The sequence below is a fragment of the Cuculus canorus genome, chromosome 2 (assembly GCF_017976375.1).
Source record: "Cuculus canorus isolate bCucCan1 chromosome 2, bCucCan1.pri, whole genome shotgun sequence".
NCBI lineage: Eukaryota > Metazoa > Chordata > Aves > Cuculiformes > Cuculidae > Cuculus > Cuculus canorus.
In genome coordinates this window covers 138,917,357-138,937,452 of record NC_071402.1, presented here as the reverse complement: position 1 = coordinate 138,937,452, position 20,096 = coordinate 138,917,357, and the positions used below count along the sequence as shown (strand labels likewise).

Genomic DNA, 20,096 nt, shown 5'->3' with positions numbered 1-20,096 from the left:
GCTTAATATTTTCTTGAACAAGCCAGGAATAGGATCCTGTGATCTCCATGCTGCTAATCTGTGTTTAAAAGATGTTATTGTGCTGACATCGCTCCCTTCCCTCCGCCTCTAATTCAGAGACTTTGGTTGGAATGAAGTGTAATTAATTTCTGCAATGAGAGGGTAAGTGTGTTTAATGAAAACAGACAGCTTTTGTTTGTTTGGCCTGGTACTCCTCTTGCCTAATTGCTGGCAGAACAGCCTCTAAATTCACAGCAGCCAGAGAAACAAAACCATTTCTGTTGAACGCAATCAGTTTGTATTAGTTCAGCAAGGCATTTACCTCGCTGTTTGTGGATCAGTCACAAGCTGTTCAGTTTCCCTGTGCTTCTGTCCTCCTCTTCTTCCTGCCCTCTCACTTCGTGGCTCAGCCCAGCGCAGAGAAAACAGACTGACATTTTCTGACTGGGACAGTCAGTATAACTAAAACACTGTGCTTTTTATCAAGGCCTGGTTTTCCACATATGCTTTCTAAAATACTGTCTCTTAGGGTTTTATGATGAGGTTGAGCTAGGAAGATAGCTTTTGGGTGTTTGTTACTTTAAAAGTCACTCTCAGACAATTGTTTTGTCACTTTGAAAAGGTGCAGATTGTTCTCATCCCTGGCAATAGCAGGAAACCTGCAGAAACAGTTTTTCAGGAACCAGACACAGTTCACAGGCACTTGCTCAGTGACTGATGTTTAGTCTCTTACTAAAGAAGGAACAGTGCGGGACCAGGGATCTGCAATAAGTAACTAGAAAGAATAAAACTTATTTAAGAAAGACTCTGACACGATATTTCAGAGGTGAGGTGATGGCCAAGACAGATCCTTTTCCATACCATCCTTCTAATTGGCATTGGGAGACATTATGCACATGGTTTGCAAACCCTGTTATTTTTATCATTACTCACTGGCCTTTATAAAACAAAAATTTAAAGAGAATCAGCTCAAGAAAAAATGTAAACTCCCGTGAACTACAGTTCTGTAAATTTTCACTGCTGTCCAAAAATTTTCCAAATATTCCAGCACAGATTCTGATCTCAATTGCTCTGTTGTAAATCCAGAATTCTGTCACCTTAAACTCAAGTGCCAGGGAAACTGAAAATACCTGTTTGTCAGAAAGCCATCTCACCAGCTCCAGATTTCAAAGCTCTGCAATCCAGGCATTCCCTGCTCACCAGGGCACTGATGAGGCTTCCCTGCCTTTTCTTCCAGTCCATGGAGAGATACTGCTGAGGCAGAAAGAATAGGTGATGAGAGGGGACCTGAAATCTGAAAATGGCCCTGGCTTTGCTAGTGATTTCACAGGAATGATTTTTTTGTGAGTCAAAAGCATATAAATGGATTTAAAAGCAGCCCCAGCTACAGGAATGACCACCATTTTTTGCAGCAGAAAATTTCTTGGTTTGTTTTTGGGAAAATCTTTGGGACAAAAATTGCAATTTTTGCCTGGGCAAATAGCAGAAGGCCAGTTCTTTTGAACCTCAGCTAGTGATTTCCCCCTTGGAATAAGATAGGCACCTCAGAGGGTGTTCAGAGTTCCTTGGCTATACCAGTGCTCTGCCTTGTGCCCTGGATGCACCTATTTTTACTCACGGACTATGGGTTCAGGGCCTGAAGTTCGAAAGTGCAAATACCTCTCTCCCTTCTAATTCTCTTGATAATGAGGATTTATAATCAACTTCTGAGAAACCACATAAGATACATTCTTCCTTTCATTAGCAAGGTGATTGAGGTCAGTAGACTGGCAGTACAGAAGATAGAAGCTGATATAGCTTTATTGTCATTATCAGGCATGAGATCTTTCAGATAAAGTAATGGAAAGACATCAGTATACCTCTTTACTGCTTTCGGGACTCAGAGTTGCATCTTCTGAGGTGTCTGGCTGCATTGATGTATGGGTGGAATGGGACATGTGCTTGTTCTGGAGAAGTGTCATTTAAAAATCACTAGAAGTGTTGTGGCCAGAGCAAAAAAAATCACAAATACCCTTTTTTTTTCCCCAGGAGGTTTTAGTGCTGGCAAAAATCTCATAGCTCTCACTGCTGGGCGCTTGTCTCTTTCATAGTAAAGGTGTCGCTTTTGGAAGCATAGACCCAAATTATGCTAAGTCTGCGGTTCATAGAGAAGATCTGTTTCATCCTAATGTCTTGTGACAGTAGCATGTGTGTGTGTATTCTATGCTGATCATCCTGTTCTTCCTTTGAGCTCTCATAAATCCTGTGCTTGTGCAAATTACTGTAAATTACTCAAAATAAAGTGAAATACTCCTCTGGTATTTATCAGCTCTTGTGAGACTGTAGTTTTATCTGGGTATCAGACCCCAATGCTTTTACGATCTGATGTTTTCCTTTTTTCCTTTTCAATTACCAGGTTCGAGATGGTGACAGTGAGGTGTCCTCTCTTATCAGCAAATTCTGTTATAGTACAGTCCTGTCTCCAATCATGTCTACCAGCAACAGTCTCTGGATCAAGTTCAAGTCTGATGCTTCTGTTCAGAGGGCTAGCTTCAGGGCCATTTATCAAGTTGGTAAGAGGAACTGGTAACTTGCACAGTGAACTAATATGTAATTTGGACACTTTCAATCATTTCCATGCTATATTATCAAAATAATTTGTTTAAGACTAACTTCAAAAGAAAGGAAAAAGATAGAGTAAATTTATTTATATATTGCTACTTTTAGAAATGCTAAGGTGATGTAGGCATTCCTAGGATGTAGGCATTCCTAGGATGCGTGGAAATATATGCCTCATTGCTTCAATTAATGATAAATCATTTTATTTATGATATAAATGTAGGCATTCCTAGGATGCTTGGAAATATATGCCTCATTGCTTCAATTAATGATAAATCATTTACCACTAACATTCCAAAGATGATACAGCTATAATTCAGCCTAAATCTTTTTATTTTCATCCTTCGTATATTTTAGTTCTTAATCACCAGAAAATCTATTCATGTCTGCGAAACAAATAAGTCAAATCCAAAGAAATTCTTAACGCTACTTGAAGGATCTGTAGTAGATGCTGTAAGAAGATAGGTTTTTAGGGGTGATTTTCTTCTAATTTCATACTGGTATTTGATAGACATCACATAATACAGTCCTTGAAATGATTCTTCATGAGTACTGATTCTTGTTGTCTCTTGGCAGCCTGTGGAGGCTCCTTGTCTGGAGCAGGCACTATCCACTCACCTTACTACCCTAGGATGTCCCCTCACCCAAAGACCTGTGAGTGGATCATCTCCCAGCCAGCTGGCAAAGCAGTGGTTCTAAACTTTATTGACTTTAAAATTCGAAATACAACCACTTGTGACTCAGACTACATTGAGGTAAAGAATAATGTGCATATACTATGAATAGTACCTAGATTCTTATCTGTATATTCCTTCTCATACTCATGTCCGCCAATGCAGAACTACTTGACAGGCAAGCACTTCTTACAGCAGTTATAAAAGTTTTTCCACACTCATAATGGGATCCCAAACCTTTTCTTGGTCCTCCAAACGTGATATGACCATTCTGATAATCAGATGAGTATAAGATGTCTTTAAATAGGAAGATCTGAGTCTGGAGGCTTATGTGCCACTAACTGCTGAGGGTGTAAGATCTCAGCTTTTCTCCATCTGATGTGCTTTCAGTGGGTGACATCTTGTCTGTCAATCATAAGGTTGCATTGTACCTGCCTGTAGTAGAAACTGTGCCAAAGAAAAGGTAGGATTTGACTTATTAAGGATCTATTTTATATGGTTCTTGTGAATTTGATTATGCTTACAACTTTAATATAATAGAAATATTTTGAATACATCATTCTTCAGGTCAGAGATGGCAACAACACAGACTCTCCTCTTTTGGAGAAATACTGTGGTACAGCTGTACCATCTAGATTGCAATCTACACGGAACTATCTCTATATCAAATTCAGAGCCTCCTCTTTTACCAACCTTGGCTTCAAAGCCGAGTACTCACCATTAGATACAGGTAAGGTTTTTTTTGTTGATGTTTTCTGCTTAGTGTTGAGACTTTCCGGATTTTCCTGTGCACCGAATACAGCTGGCTGCCAGGTTTTATTATGGTATAGTGGGAGATAAATTCTGAATCAGTTACTGTTTAGTATGCATTAAGGAAAACCAAGACTATGAAACTTCAGAAATAAAAGTAACCAATTTTGTAAGTGCTTAACTTTTTTATAAATATACCATTTAATCTGATTTTTTTAAATCTCTACAGTATGTGGAGAGACTCTCATTGGACAGGAAGGAACAATTACAAGTCCTGGTCATCCAGATGTCTACCCACATGGTATTAACTGTACGTGGATTATCAACGTTCAACCTGGCTACCTTATCCGCCTGACATTCACTTCATTTAACTTGGCTTTTGACTATAGTTGCAGAAAAGATTATCTTGAGATCTATGACAACAGCACTATGCAAAAATTGAGGTGAATATGTCTATTAGTCTACAAAACTGAATTACTGTAGAGTGAGCACTATTCTGTAGATCTCTACGTCCAACTTGCTAACTTGATTTTTGTGTATAGGTTAACTTCTTTGCATTACAGAAACAATAGCAGCAACTTCTCTGCCTAGGATAGAAAAGGCAGTTTGCTTTCTTTGACCATAGAATGAGAATAAATATTGCACTGGGAGAAGCTAACTTGTGCCAAAAAGATAGCTTTTTTAAGGACAGGTTTCAATAGCAGTCATTATCCAGCTGCCCATTTTGAATTATGGGGAATAAGTTCAAAAGCATCAATACGTATGTGCCCAGTAAAAGTTGTGATTTGAAACACTTGCATCAGTAAGAGACAGATTACTTAAAAAAATTGCACATTTGGATCTCAGCAAAAACTAAACCAAAATCTGCATTTTAGAGATTTTTGGTTTTGCTTTTTCCTGATATTTGATTTTATCTTAGGGAAGAATCTTTTCTTTTTCCCCCCTTCTCCAGTTGGAGTATACACATGGTTTTATTGCTGCCCTAGGATTCAAGAACACCTGAACTGCTTGGGAACAGTGTCCAGCTATAGTTACAGACTGTAAGGTATTTGGCTGACGTGACAGTATTTTGGAAAATAAGGAGCAAATTACTTTTATAATGGAGAGTGTTTTGCAACCCTAACCTTTGGCCAGGCACTCTCACTCCTTGAAAAGCACAGAATACCTTGTACGTACAGCAAAATTAATTTCAATAAGAATTTGATGACTTGATGAAATCTCCTCTGATTTTGCCACTTGAGTTAGATTTGTACTCTTGTACATGTAGTGTGCTATTGAGTCCGGTAGTACAAGGTATATGGCTGGGATCTGCATTATCCAAAGGAGATACTTGTGTATGTGTAGCTGTTCAAACTTCTCAGGAAAGGTAAATCCTCTTCCAGTAATGCTGGTGCTTCATAAAGTACTGCCGTTCAGTTTGGGGCATCATTTTTCTGCAGGTTCTGTGGAAGATCAATTCCACCATCTCTCACCAGTGGTGGCAACATGATAACATTGTATTTTGTGACCGACCACGACATTACATCTGAGGGCTTCTCAGCTAATTATATCTCCTTGGATGCATCAAAAGGTAATATGTCAGTCTGTTCATTATGCAAACTAAAAGTTTTCAACTGTCACTGTAAATAACCACTACAAGAAACAGAAACATTATTTTCTGTGTTAACAGAACACTGCCTCATTCTTCTTCTTATTTATCCTGCTTTATTCACAAGCTTTTCCTTCCCTAGGAAAGCAGAAAGCAATTTCTGTAAGCAACACTGCTGTTTTCTTCAAAAAAAAACCAGTTAGAGCTGACATGGCAAAACTGCATGAATTATTTAGGGAAAGTATTTTCTGAATTTGCTTTGTCCATTTTGAGCTGAGTATGTGTGATCTATGAAGCTTAGCAATCATGGACGTCTCACTTGCATGGGAAACCTAATAGGTGCCACAAAAATTGATTTAGTCCTTATTAAGGTGCTGTATTGATGATGGGTAGAGAAAGATCATCTAGGGTGATTTGATAAAGCAGCAAAATAACCTTAAAGACCAAGTTGTTTTTTTTCATTAAGACAGAGTCTAACATTTCTGTCTCCTGCAGAGTTCAAGGCTCCTGCTATGCCTTGAACCTGTTCCTTAAATTGTCTTCCTTTAAGGGGCCAAGACATACTTCAGTGGGAAAAAGATTACTGAAAAGAAGAATTACTGTTCATTCTCTTAGCTCTCTTTAGAGAAAAAACGAGAATTTACTCATAATTCTAACTGATTTGAAGGCTTTCTAGGGTGGGGGCACATCTGTGATTTCGAACTACGCTGAACCCACCATACCTGATGCACTGTTTGCACATCTCTCCAGCACTGGTAGTGTTTCAGCAGTGACCGAGCTGCACTTAAAAAAGCTGCTGGGGGAGTGGAACCACATGACCTTTAAAGTTTCCTTCCAACCCAAACTAGTCTATGGTTCTATGATTTGTTTCTTTTGGTCACATGGCAAGCACAGCTGTACTATAAAGTTGTAATAAATACTGGACTGCTAGCATTGATTTTTTAAGAATAAAGTATTTTGAAGATACCAAGGCCTGAGAGAAGCAAACGTGTATATGTGTATGTGGACTTCGCTGTGAGAAGCAGCTCCCTACTGCACTGAAATCATATCAAATTTAGTTTTCCCACTGTTTAGGCCTGATATCTTCTGTATATTGAGTTACACTAAAGTAGCAAACTGCTGAACATAATCATATCAGATTTACCAAAGCTATGCATTTTTTTTCTTTACATCTGTTGCCTATTTTAATTTTTCTACTAAGGAAAATATGGTTCTAATAATGTTTCTTGTGCAGTAAGAATACTTCATATTTTTGAGCTGTTTTCTTAGCCAGCTAGAGTGTAACCAATATCAGAACTGGTCAAAGCTGTTCTGGTTCATATTAGAAATTTCAATAGGCTTTTGCCTGGATTTGTTTTACGGAGAAAGAGCTATTGAAATGATGGGCGAGATTATTCCTCCAAAAAATAAGTAGGAGTAAAAAAAAAAAAAAAAAAAAAGGATAAATAGGACTTGGTAATGTTTTTGTTAGCAAGGTTTATCTGTGGTGTATTAATTAGTTAAAAAGTAGCCTGAAAATAATGGCAAAGTTATATTTCCTGACAAAAAGAAATTTGAATGCCATGAGACACAGCAATGGCCATGGTTCATGAAGTGCAAACAATTGTTTTAGCAGTCTGCCAGCTGGTAATTTTGAATAGCTTATCTGGCAGCAATAAAATGGAAATTCTTTAGTCAATGTGTAGTGCCCACTTAAACTATGTGTACCTCACATGCTTAGTTCCTAGCCATCTTTCTGTCTTTTATAGAGGAAAGTCACATAGAAAGCAAGGTAATAAATGGGTTTATTTCCTAGAGTTCAGCTCTCAAATGCTAGATGGACCAATGTCTCTACAGCCATATAAATACAATAGACTTCAGAGTTTTTTTTCCCATCTTGGCTAACCACACCACGAAGAACCCATGTTAAAACATTGAAAAAATGTTTAAAAGGGCTCAGTCTTTCCCAGAAGTGTTGCTCAGGGTCTTGAAAGGTGCAGGCTACAATTTTCCTGTAGGAATAGCACTACAGTCAGTAGTCCTTCATTTCTTTTATTGTCCTTCACTTCTACACAAGTAAGAGGGAATTTATTTGTTTTGCTTTGAATTGGAGGTTGGGAGGGGAGGATTTTTTCTTCTTTTTTTTTCCATTCAATTGTTTCATTTATGAGGCTTCATTTCATACTTTCCGCTGAAAAAAGTCAACCTTAACAAAGTTTTTAACAGAATGCCTTCTTGATTGAGATTTTTTCCTGCTCTTTCTCTGACTTTGGTAAAAGATAAGGTTTTTCATCATTATCGTCCTAAATTGTGAATGATATTATTTGTCAGGATGGGTAACTTGGTATTAAATATCTTCATTGTGTGGCATATGTTAACTGACAATGACTGACTGGAGAAGTCAGAGTTTGAGAAGGATGAGGAAAGAAAAAAATATTTGTGAACCTATGGACTTAAAGTGCACCTGAGAGTGATGTGTAGGTTTGTGTGTTATTTTTGTTGCCCACTGAGTAGAAGTTGAGATCTCTGTTCCTATCTTCCTTACTGAGCCCAGTAATTATTAGGAGGGTGTTGCTTGGCTTTTCTCTTCAGCTGAAGGAGCAAAGACAAGAATGGAAAGTAATGTTTACAAACATGCGTGCAGAGATATCGGGCATGGTTAACCGTGGCTGAGCTAAGAAGGGCAAAAAAAAGCTGAAGTCCTGCATGCATCTTGGGTGTCTGCTCAGCTCATCCTGAGTCTCAGGAAAAAGGCTCAGTCAGCTGGCAACTTGTTAGGTCACTATAACTTGGTCATGTTTGATCAAACAAAACTTATAAGTGTTTATACAACTCTGTAGTAAGTGTGTTTATGTGTAAATCAGCAGAAAAGAGTGAGAGGTTGGTTTTGGACAGCTGTGCCCAGTGTTTCTAAGGAGTTTGGGTCTGAAATGGTATAAAGGAACTTTGTGTGCCTTCTTGGTAAAAATTAAGCCTGTTAGCATCTGCCAGAACAGTAACAGAAGGCTCTGAAGTGCAGAAGTGCTTTTCCATTGCTTGTGGAGAGGAATATACTTCATGTGATGGTTTCTTCCTTTTTTTTCTAAACATGCATAGTGTTAAATAAAAGTCTAATTGTTAGGGATCCCAGTTTTCCTTCGGCAGAGTGAGATCGAAAGGAAGAAAACATGGATATAATTTTCTGTAATATGCAGTTGTGAGTGAGTGGTACAAAAGCTGGCATTTTTCTCCACTGTTGGCTATTACAGTGGGTTACTGCCCTTTCTGGCATTTTTTTTTCAGAAGAGCAAACACATTCAGTACCAAATTCAAAAAGTAGATTGAATAGCTTTCAAATCCTCACCCACTGGCAAGTAAAGATTGGCAAGATGTGTGATTGCCCTTGACAATTGCGATCTTCTGTTTTTCATGACCTGTGATAAGTGTCTTAAAACTAAACTGAACTAATATTTTTTCCAGGCATATAATAATCTCATTATGGTGTTAGACTGCACTCTGAACTTTGGCAAAGCAACCAAAGTACTTTTCTTCCCACTAACTTTACTAAGAGTTTTGACTGGAGGAACTATTACTGCCCAAGCACACTCCCAAATGCTGTGTTAGTAAGGGGAGTGCAGAAGGAGAGTGCCAGCTTTCCTGCTGAAAGTAGAAGACAACGAGACAATCCAGATCCCAGAAGAGAAGCAGTTGACACCAAATATGACTTCATTAATGTTTTTCCTAATCATCACACCAGTGTCGATACTAGGATTTATTTCACTGTAGCCAGAAGTCTGACATTTCTAAGGCAGTCACTGGTCCATTCCTGTGTTTAACCCCCTTAACTTGTAAAGAGGATTGTTATATAAAGTGTAGAGCAGTATGTAGCATCCAATTTCAAACAGCACACTTGGGATATCAGTTTCTGTATTAATTACTGCCAAATAAGTAAACTTTGGTGAGGAAGGGAACCTGTACAATTCTGTGAAAATTGTAAAAGGGCTGATAAAAATATTTTGGCTTCTGTGTTGCTGATTTTACTCCAAGGGCCCCTATCTAGTAGATCAATTTTAATACTCTCCAGGATGAAAACTAGTATGCATGATCTCAGCCTCTGAGAGCACAAGGAATAGCAGTATTGCAGCAGCTCTATCCATTAAATATACATGAGTCAGGAGCCTGCGCTTCCAAAATCAGGAGGAAATGATTAGTTAAAAATAAACAACTTAATAAATGTAGACATATTTTAATTTATTTTTTTTTAATTACTTTTTGTGCAATGAACCATTAGGAAAAACTTGGGTCACATTTCTGAATCAGATTTCTAACCATGCAGGCAGGGTTCTCAAGAAATCATATTACTTAAGGATCTGAAGTTTGATGGTAAGCCTTACTTATCACGAAACAACATGGGAGCTGGTAGCACAGCAAGGGCATTATAAGGATTTATAAGACAGCACAAAGTTTTTAAGGTGACCAGGACTAACCTGTTCATTACATGCATACATTAGAGCATATCTGTGATAGTACACACCAATGAGTAAAATTCTAGTTAAAGACTTTAACAGATCATGATTTTAGGTAAACAAGTGCATGAAATCTTTTTGACTTGTCAATACTGAAGTACAACCCAATGGCAGAAAATGATTGGCCTGTTTCTGTGTCATGTTTCTTTGTTCTCTTTGTGATGAATTAGGAACATGAGTCTGGTAGTTAGCTTTGGGGTATCTATCTCGCAGAAAACATTTTCAACAGAGGCCTTCCAGCCAACAAAGAATGCAAAAATACGCCACTAAAAAAGGCACCATTAGAAGCAAAAGCATTTTAGTAGTTAGAATGGATAGGGAACAGGCATAGAAATGACCAACTGTAGACATTGAGGGCCTGAACTGTAATTTCATCCCTTCCACCTAAATTATTACGTGTATTGAAGTCTTAAGCACAAGTACTACTGAAGCTGTGCTACATTTGAAAACAGATTTCAGAGGTCTGTGGTAGCCAGCTTAAATGAGTTTAAAGTTTATCATAATATTTTGCTTGTTCTCTCAGTTGTCCTTTATAATTGGTATAACCCTGCCTATTTGATAGAAAGTATTTAAGAAATGCACTTTCATTTCTTATCTTTGCAACCTGTAAGACCTGAAATAGGGGAATGAAGGACTAGAATGAACCTCCAGGGTCGTCAAATCGGGCCCACAATTTTATGCTTCTCCCCACTTTTCTTTGCAAAGAGCTACATAATTAAATTAATCAAACTGTATCTTTAAAAAACAGTGGATTCTTTTCCCCTTTCTGCATCTGTATGTTGGTTGGATGATTGCTCTAGAAACTCACTTCTTGATAGAAACTTTCTTCTAATTTCTGTGTGTTAGTGCTCATGGACAATTTTTAATTTCTGAGCTTGTACTGTCATTGAGAGAGTGTGTTTGGTTTTTCTTTTCTTCATGCTTCTTGATGTTTATCTCTTTTTTTTTTTTTCTCCTTCACTTGGTAAGCTAAACAAGTTAAGCTCTTCTAGTGTCTCTTGCCTACGGATCTACTAATTTCCTGTTACTGCCACAACCTCTGTCTTACTTGCTCTCATTTGACTTCCAGAACATAAATGACCATGATTATCCATATTTTTTCAGGTGACATGTCACCAATGCCTTGTGCAGTTGCATAAAGATTCTTTGTTTTGACTGAAACTACCTGACATGGATCACACTTCTTCTTGCCTTTTTTGCAGCCAGATTGCAAACTTTACTCAGACTGTGATCAACAACACAAGGGTCTTTCTAACATTTTATAGCAGATATTTTTATTCCTGTTTCTTATATCTGTTCTTTCAAAAGATCTTATTTTTAATTATTGCTGAGGTTCTGGGTCAGCATTAGTCCATGCTATTTTCTTTTTTCCAGCTCATAATACCAAAACGCTTCTACAGCACTCATGGAAGAATTGATATAACTGATTTTAGTAGAAGACCTAAAGCAGAACTCCTTTGCCTTTGTGATCTAAGGATTATCCTGTTTTCCAACTGCTTGTCACTTATGTTGCGGGAAATGGATAAAGAAGTTTAGATACAAAAATCCCCATCTCCCAGGTTTGATCATGGGGAATGCCAGGAACAATATAACATCTCCTCTACTGCATTCAGTTTCCACCACCACTGCTTTTCAGAAATTCAGGAATCCTACTTTTTGTGTTGACCAAGGCATCTCTTTCAGTTTCTTTTCTCTGCTTACCTGGTCTTAAGTGAAAGCCAACTTAGACAGCTAGAACTACTCCTACATTGCCTGTTTATAAAAGACACAGTGTTCTGGTAAAAGCTGAACAAATGAACTCAAATATAAGAAATCACATGAAAAAGCTGGATTGTGGTTTTAGTTCATAGTCATGACATTCAGCAGTAATATGCATTCAGAAAGAGTTGTCATGCACAGGAGCACAGGATGTTTGCTCTTCTGTCATTTGGAAATAGCAGTTTCCTATTAATTTATCATACATGTTAAATTAATTCATACCTGCTTTTCTTTTTGAAGTGTGCTCACAGAACTACAATGCTGAAACTGGTGTGCTAACATCTCCAAACTATCCCAATAACTATCCTGACCGGACGGAGTGCATATACACCATCACAGTGGGAATAAACAGACAGATTGTGCTGCACTTCACCAACTTCACCTTGGAAGGGAATAAACGCTGTACAGATGATTATATAGAAATCAGGTAAGCCTAATTATTTCTTTTGTCTTTATTAATGAAGTTGTCTAAATCCGCTTTGATATGTTCAGAATCTATAGTTTTAAATATACACCTATGCTGTCACTGTGGGAAAACAACTTACCAGAGAACTTTAAAGGCTACCTTTTCTTCCTCCCATTCGACTCCGTTGTTGTCTTTCCCACTTGTTAAATTCCTGTTCTAAGATCAAATGGAGTACGTGGACTGTGTTCCCATCCACTGCATCCTGCTTGTTTTCCTTAGTGCAGAAACAAGGAGTTTTATTGCCTATTTTGTGACACATTCTCTATGATATTTGAAAAGTCATGGCAATCAGAGGAAGTCCCTGGTGATTGGAAAAAGTGGAAACATTGTACAAATTTTTAAAAAGGGTAGAAAGGAGGACCCTGGAACTGCCCACCTCTGTGCCAAGAAAGGTGATTGAACAGATCCTCCTAGAAGCTATGCTAATGCACGTCGAGGACAGGGAGTTTGAGACAGCCGAAATGGCTTCACTAAGGGCAAGTCCTGCCTGACCAACCTAGTGGTCTTCTATGATGGAGTGACTACATCTGTGGACAAAGGAATCACTATGGGTATCATCTATCAGGACTTCTCTAAGGCCTTTAACGTGGCCTTCTACAACAGCCTTCTCTCCAAATTGGAGAAATATGGATTTGATGGGTGGACTGTTTGGTGGACAAGGAATTGGTTGGAATGTTACGTCCATAGGGTAGTGATTAACAACTTGATGTCCAGATGAAGATCAATTATGAGTGGTGTGTGTCGGGGTCCATATTGGGACTAGTATTGTTAAATATCTTCATCAATTATGTAAACAGTGGAATTGAGTGTACCCTCAGCAAGTTTGCAGACAACACAAAGCTGAGTGGTGCTGTTGACATGCCTGAGAGACCGGATGCCATGCAGAGGGACTGAACATAAGCTTGAGAAGTAGGCCCATGGGAACCTCATGAAGTTCAACAAGGCCAATTGCAAGGTCTCCCACCTGGGTTGGGGCAACCTCTAATATCAATAAAGGCTGAGAGATGAAGGGAATGAGAGCAGCCCTGCTGAAAAGGACATGAAGGCACTGGTCGATTAAAAACTGGTCGACGAAAAACTGGTCATGAACTCACAATGTGTGCAACTCAAAAGAAGCATAGCCAGCAGACCAAGGGAGTTAATTTTTCCTCTCTACTCCATTCTAGTGAGATAGAGAGTATTGAGATTCTGAATTCCTGCTGAATTACCTGGTTGTTTTCAGCTGCACATACAAACTGGGGAAAGTTATGAAAAAACAAAAGGTCTTTTCAGTATTTTTCCAAGTACAGTGCCTCATTTTTTTCATTTTGAAATGGCAATCTGAGATTAAATTTAACATAACTTTTTTTAACAGTTAAGACCTTAATTTGGGGTAGACTTGAATTATAACTGGATTTTTTTTTTTGCTTTTTCACCTTGAGAACTCAAAACATTCATTTATGGCATAAATTTAACTCAATCACTGTTAAGAGGTCAGTGGCATTAAACAGATTTTGAGATATGGCCAGAACATTGCTAAGTGCAACTCAGCACATTTCTGCTGCCATAACTATTTCCAGAATGTCTCAGCAAAGCTGATGGGGTAGCAACGTAAGTCTTAGGTGAGGTGCCACTCTGGTTTCTTGTCTGAAATGTCCTCTTGTAAATTGCGCTTAGTCAACTAAGAAAATTGTTCATCTGATCACAGCTGTAGAGGCCAAGATGCAAGTGAGGGGATGTTGTAGCACAGTTCTTCAACTACCAGTAGCCTGAGGCAGTGGCAAGCAGTTAAAGCTGTGAAGATGACAATAAAACAGAGCAGCAAGGTCTGAGTAGAAATTTCTCTCAAAAGCAGGTATAAACTTGTGAAAATCTAATTGAAAGTACTGATGTCCACTTAAAAAGCATCATATCAAGATCACAGCCATATATAGCTATAAATATATTTCTTGTTGTCCTAATGACCTGTAGGTTGTTTGCAATATGAAGGTGCTTAAAGATAAGGTTAGGAAGCAACAGATAAGCAGGTTGTCACTGTCTTTTTTATTCCCATGAGACCTGTGCAAGAAGCAAAACAGAACTTTAGGTGTGCATCCTGATTACAGTATTAGAAAATTTTACTGGAAATATTTTTTTTAAAAAAGAAATAATTGTACATAGAAGCAATACGGAAGCCTAAGAAAATATTTTGCAACATGAATCATATGGTAGCAAGTAAATGTGCCAGACAAGTGAACAAACTGTTATTCCTTGAAATTAGATTACCTTTGGTTACACCAATGATTGCTACCTTGTAGAATACAGAGAAGGTCCTGTCTCTGCAGCATCAAGTCTGCTTGAGAAAATTCTGGAGTCTGTCATTATATTGACAGCTCTGGACAGGCTGCAGAGATCAGAGACTAGATATACCCAGAAGGCAGGTGCTTGTGGTAGGACTTCTGACTCCAAGTAGCGTGACTTCTCCAGTATTTTGTAGCTGTATAGCTGTGGAAGATGGAGAGCCAGGATTAATCTTTCCCAGGCCTGAAAAAACACCAAGATTTTTGCTTTGACATTTCTCATGGTTTCCCTCTTTTACCCAAGATTTTCCTACTCTGTCACTGTAGAGATGGAGGCTATGAAACTTCTCCTTCTCTTGGAAAATACTGTGGTACAGACCTGCCTCCTGTTATAATCTCTCATGGTAACAAGCTGTGGATAAAGTTTGTGAGTGATGTGTTTGGCACAAGTACAGGATTTTCAGCAGAGTGGGACGGTACATCAGCAGGTAAAATGACTGCATCAAGCATAAAACCATTTTGCACATCTCCTTTTTGATATTTAAGTTCTATTTAATTTCTCACCTTTTCCCCCACATCTTTTCTTCTTCCTGTCTTCTAAAATCTATCCGCTAACTATATAGCAACATATATTCATGTTGTTAAGATTAAGAATACAGCTTTCTTTTTCTCCATAGGGAATATTATTCCTTAGATATAATTTAGCATCAACTTTCTCCTGTGTTTAGGAAAGCAGTAACCACAAATTTAATGGAGAGGCTTCCGTTTGGAGATTAACTATCTATCAGGAGCACTCTTCAAATTAGATAGTTAATACTTCTAGATGCTATGGAATCTCTTCTGCTTTGGGCACTGTTGGCTAAATGCAGATTGTTGGGGCATAACTGAAGAGGTTCAGGGCACGTGAAAGAGGTCAGTAATGTGAGTCTCACACATTATGTATAATTCTTTACTCTGCTAGATGTTAAATGTTCCATTTCTTTGCCATCTTCAGGTTGTGGTGGGACTTTGATGGCATCTTCTGGTATATTCATGTCTCCCAATTACCCCATGCCATACTACCACAATTCAGAGTGCTACTGGATGCTCAGAGGAAACCGAGGAACCCCATTTGAAATCGAGTTTGAACAGTTTCATCTAGACTATCACCCAAAGTGCAACTTTGATTACCTTGCGGTATGTCCCCTATGAGACTTTCCTCCACAGATGAGTATGATGAGTATACAGGCACTGAAAAACATATTGCCCCGGTCTTCAAATGTTTCTAAGTGAGCAGACCCAGAACAGTAAAGCTCCATGCTGACCTGCTACCTTCATGTTACAGAGCAGTGAGAAGTAAGGCAGCTGTGTCTGTGTGGCAGCTGGTAAGAAAAGCATGCATATAAAGGCCATTGAGATGAGAATCTGTCTGAATCTTTTAAATTTGCTGTGTTCTGGATCAAGGCCTTAGTATGCTTTCTTTGTAACTTACAAAGAAATAGGCACAACAATGCCAATAACTTCATTGATAATCCCAAATTTCATATTAGAATTGTGGCATAAGTTATTTGAGTATTTTCAATAGGGTTGAAACGGAATGCACTTTACCCCTCTTCATGAGTAAGTCTCTCAAAACCCATCAGTATTTGATTAGTGGCTCCATGATTTTCCACTGGTGTGCTTGTTTCTGAAATGCCTGTCAGGCTTCCTCTGAGTAAAAATAGAATTTAACTTCTTGTTTACCTAATAACAATTCCCTAAGCAGACATTTGCCAGGGGAAAATTAGTTGGATATGTAGTGTTATCATCAGGTTTATTCAATCGATTTGTTTTGTTTTGTTTTGTTTTGTCTTGTTTATAAGGTATATGATGGCAACAGCAGTAATGCTAAACAGCTAGGTAAATTTTGTGGGAACCAGATACCACCACTCATTCATTCCAGTGGAGACAGTGTGTATGTAAAACTAAGGACAGATGACAGCCTGCAAGGTGGAGGATTTTTAGCCAAATACAAACAGGGTAAGTAAGTTAAAGAAGATGGGAAGGACATGTTTCTACAGTTCAGCTTGTCCCTGAAACTGCTTCGTGCAGCCCTTACCTATAGGTCTTACCTATTCACAGACAGAGGACAATGAATAGAGCACATTATTGACCCAGATTCTCTAGTCTGCTGCAGTCACAGAACACGGAATGCTAAAAATTACCTGCCCATCTGCCTGTGGTGGAGATTATGTCCCCCCTAGAAGAAAGTTGGAGAGGTGGTTCTACTTATATTACCTGTTCCAGTGACACTTGCCACTCCAGATTTACTCAGAAAAACAAGCTGAATGACGACTACAGGGTAGATTGGACTGTTCTTATTTTTCTGCTCAGCCAATCTCCTGACTTTTTAACAGAGAAGGCAGATACAACAAACATTTCCACATTCTATCTACTTGTGAAGCAGAATGGCAAAGGATAAGTGAGTTACCTTCAGCCTACCTGGTTCATTGTAGGTCCTTAGGATTATTAAGCCTAACTGGAACACTTCAAAAAGTTTCGTTTTTCATATTTTGCAGTAAGGGTGACACTTTTCTTGCAAACTTTTTTTTTTTTTTAAATAGTTCTACCCCAGAAAGATCAGAATACTATTAGGAGAAAAATCCAAGAAGATACATGAATACACGACAAATTAAAGTTATTTTTTCCCCAGTCATAATCTTGAATATTGTCCTAGCTTTTGTTTTTCTTCTTATACAGTTTAGCGTATATGATTAAATGCACATTGGAACATACAGAATTTCACCATGTACAAAATAATTTGCAAGCGTCTTTGCATACCCTAAATATAATGTACCCAAGAGATAGGGATTGCTATAGGTCTGTAGGCATTAAGTTGTCATAGGTTTGGCCAATAGTAAATGGATTATGAAAAAAACAAAGCCTAGTCATCCATTTACAGCACATATAAAAATTAGAAGAGTGAGGCTCCATCATTCCTTAAAGATAGTACAGACTTATCTACAGTGTACTTTTCAGACTGCTAAGTCAGGATGATGTAGTAGAAAAGTGTTTCCCTTCTTTCATTAATTAAACAGAAAGAGCACTTTCAAAGCACTCAGATGCAGAACCTGAGCAATCAGATGTGATCTATGTTTTACATTCATATTTAATTCTTGAAGATGCATCAGAGAAAGCTTTTAATATCTTGTCTAAAAGCTAAAATTATGTAGGAAATAGTGGTATAGAATTAGACGCCAGATGCATTTACGTGTACTTGAAAGAAATGTAATGATAGATTGGAAAATATTGCGAAGGAAAACATGGTATCAAGTTGACATTCAAAGGCATCTTTGTGGCTGATATCTGCTTCTAGTAAAATCCTGATGGAAGGGGTAGCAGCTTTTACCCATCTTGTGTTCTTCAAAATCCATTTTGTGCTCATCTTGTCCTTTCAGACAGTGTATGCTTCAGTATAGCTCTGCAGATAAGCTCCACTCCACCTGACTCTGACCTTTAGCTGTATCCTGAGCATTTTGAAGTCTTAAAAACACAGACCTTGCTGCTCTGTAAATCATTTGGAAAGAATAAAAAAACTTTGCAGGATGTAGTTGTATTATCTCTCGTGACAGACAATAGAAGAATTTTGCAAGTGAATCTCATATATTTCTGCTGTTTAAACACTGGAGACTTGCTGTAGAAAGCAAACTGCCTGTCCTGCTCCCTGTCTCTTGCTCACTTTTTCTCTGTGCACTACACTGATTTGCTCCCAAAACACACTGAATGCTGTTTCCAGACAAGGGATTGCCCACCTTGATAATTTCTGTATTTAGTGGAAGTTAGATAGAGGAAAATGAGACTCACAGATCTAATACCATAACTGTGATTTAACACTTTACCTAGTTGAGTTTCTTTACCATTTTCTCTGCACTTCAAGGAAAACTCTCATTGTTCCAGGTGAGTGTCCAGTTCTTATGCTAGGATGCTATTTGAGGACCCATGAGGAGAATCACGTCTCCTTCTTAAAGAATTTCATGATCACTTCCAGTTCCTAGAGCTAGAAAATCCAGTACAAGTAGGGTACCTTCCATTTGTTATTTTTAGCCAGGGATTGTAATTTTCCGAATTTTCTGAAATAAACTACTTTAATCCATTAGTCAGTCTTTCTTGAACACCCATTAGTCAATCTTTCTTGAACACCCTCTGCAAATTGCTTCAAATGAAGGGGCAAATTTCTATTATTAGTTAAAAAACAAACAAACAAAAGCCTGTATTTGAGGAATAATCATGTACTTGGAGTTAAAGAAAACTGCCAAAAAAATGTATGTGCTACATATACCGGTAAGTCTGCAAGTGTCAGAAAAGAAAGACTTAACAGAGCTGAAGGATTTGAGTTTGGAAAGTCTGCATTTTGTCTGCAACATACGCAATATGTTCTTGAATACATCACAATTCTATTTCTGCATGATTTGTGTTCTCTAACCTGTGAATAAAAATATTTCTCTCTTTGTAATGCTATCAGTATCTTCAATTAGTAGTTTTTTGAGATACTGGGTTAATAAGCAGCACACAAATATAATTTATTATCACTTTTTTTTTCAGTTTGCCAGGAAGTACTCACTGTTAATCGTAGCCATGGCATATTGGAGAGTTTAAATTATCCAAATAATTACCCATTAAATGAGCACTGCAACTGGACTATCCAAACTACAAAAGGGAACACACTCAACTATAGCTTCACAGCCTTTGATATAGAAGATGGATCTGATTGTGACCGTGACTTCTTGCAGGTATGAACCCAGACTCTAGAAATAAGAAAAAACAGGTCTTTGACACTAAAGAAACACTGTAAAGATGCAGAAAACAAAGGGGAAATTTACCTTTTCTAAATTTAGCCATTAAAACTCAAGAGTTAAGTCCAAACTATTCCTGTTTCCTCTGCAATCAGTAGGGAATGAAGCACTGCCAGACCTTAAGACTGGTGTCTGCAATAGGGAGGAAGAATCACTTTGTGAGCGACTGGATTTGCTCCTTAGAGTCTAGATATCACCTTAGATTAAATGCACTGTCTTTTATGGGTGAAGAGAAATCTTATGTTTCTAGTTTCATATAAAGAAGAAATTCTGAGATTAGTAGATTGATTGCAAAAAGGTAGTGACCCAACTTTTTTCCTCTTGTTTTTATTTCAGAAGGAGTGGGAAATGTTCAAAAACTTTAAAATGTTATTTCTACATTTTTAAAGGGAGGAGTGCTCTATCTACTATTTGTATTTTCCTTTTCATTATTATTTTGCTTCTTTAAAGGGACTGGAAGAAGCTGAATTTACCCACAAACAAAATGAGAGATTTTTAGTCAAATAGAGACGTCCAGTCAATCTAAAGCCAAGTACTCTTTATTTTGATAATCTCAAAAAATTGATTTCTGGGACAATTGACAAGATATTTTCTCTCAGTTTTTACTTTGTGGGAAGTAGAGTGTAGTCATGAGGGTATACTGAGGATTATTATCTCCTGCCTACAATTTTGTGTTTTGCTGAACTCATCCGTCCTCCAGATCTCACTG

General features: G+C 37.9%; 1 protein-coding gene across 1 annotated transcript in view; it reads left to right on the top strand.

Annotated features, from left to right (window-relative positions):
* CUBN (cubilin) overlaps positions 1-20,096 on the top strand; it is a 142,037-nt gene that overhangs the window by 22,174 nt on the left and 99,767 nt on the right. The window contains exons 18-27 of the mRNA XM_054057709.1: positions 2,396-2,552; positions 3,175-3,353; positions 3,840-4,002; positions 4,252-4,465; positions 5,462-5,592; positions 12,093-12,279; positions 14,904-15,064; positions 15,571-15,752; positions 16,418-16,574; positions 19,137-19,324. Coding sequence (XP_053913684.1) covers positions 2,396-2,552; positions 3,175-3,353; positions 3,840-4,002; positions 4,252-4,465; positions 5,462-5,592; positions 12,093-12,279; positions 14,904-15,064; positions 15,571-15,752; positions 16,418-16,574; positions 19,137-19,324 — 1,719 coding nt within the window. The remainder of the gene's footprint in view (positions 1-2,395; positions 2,553-3,174; positions 3,354-3,839; positions 4,003-4,251; positions 4,466-5,461; positions 5,593-12,092; positions 12,280-14,903; positions 15,065-15,570; positions 15,753-16,417; positions 16,575-19,136; positions 19,325-20,096) is intronic.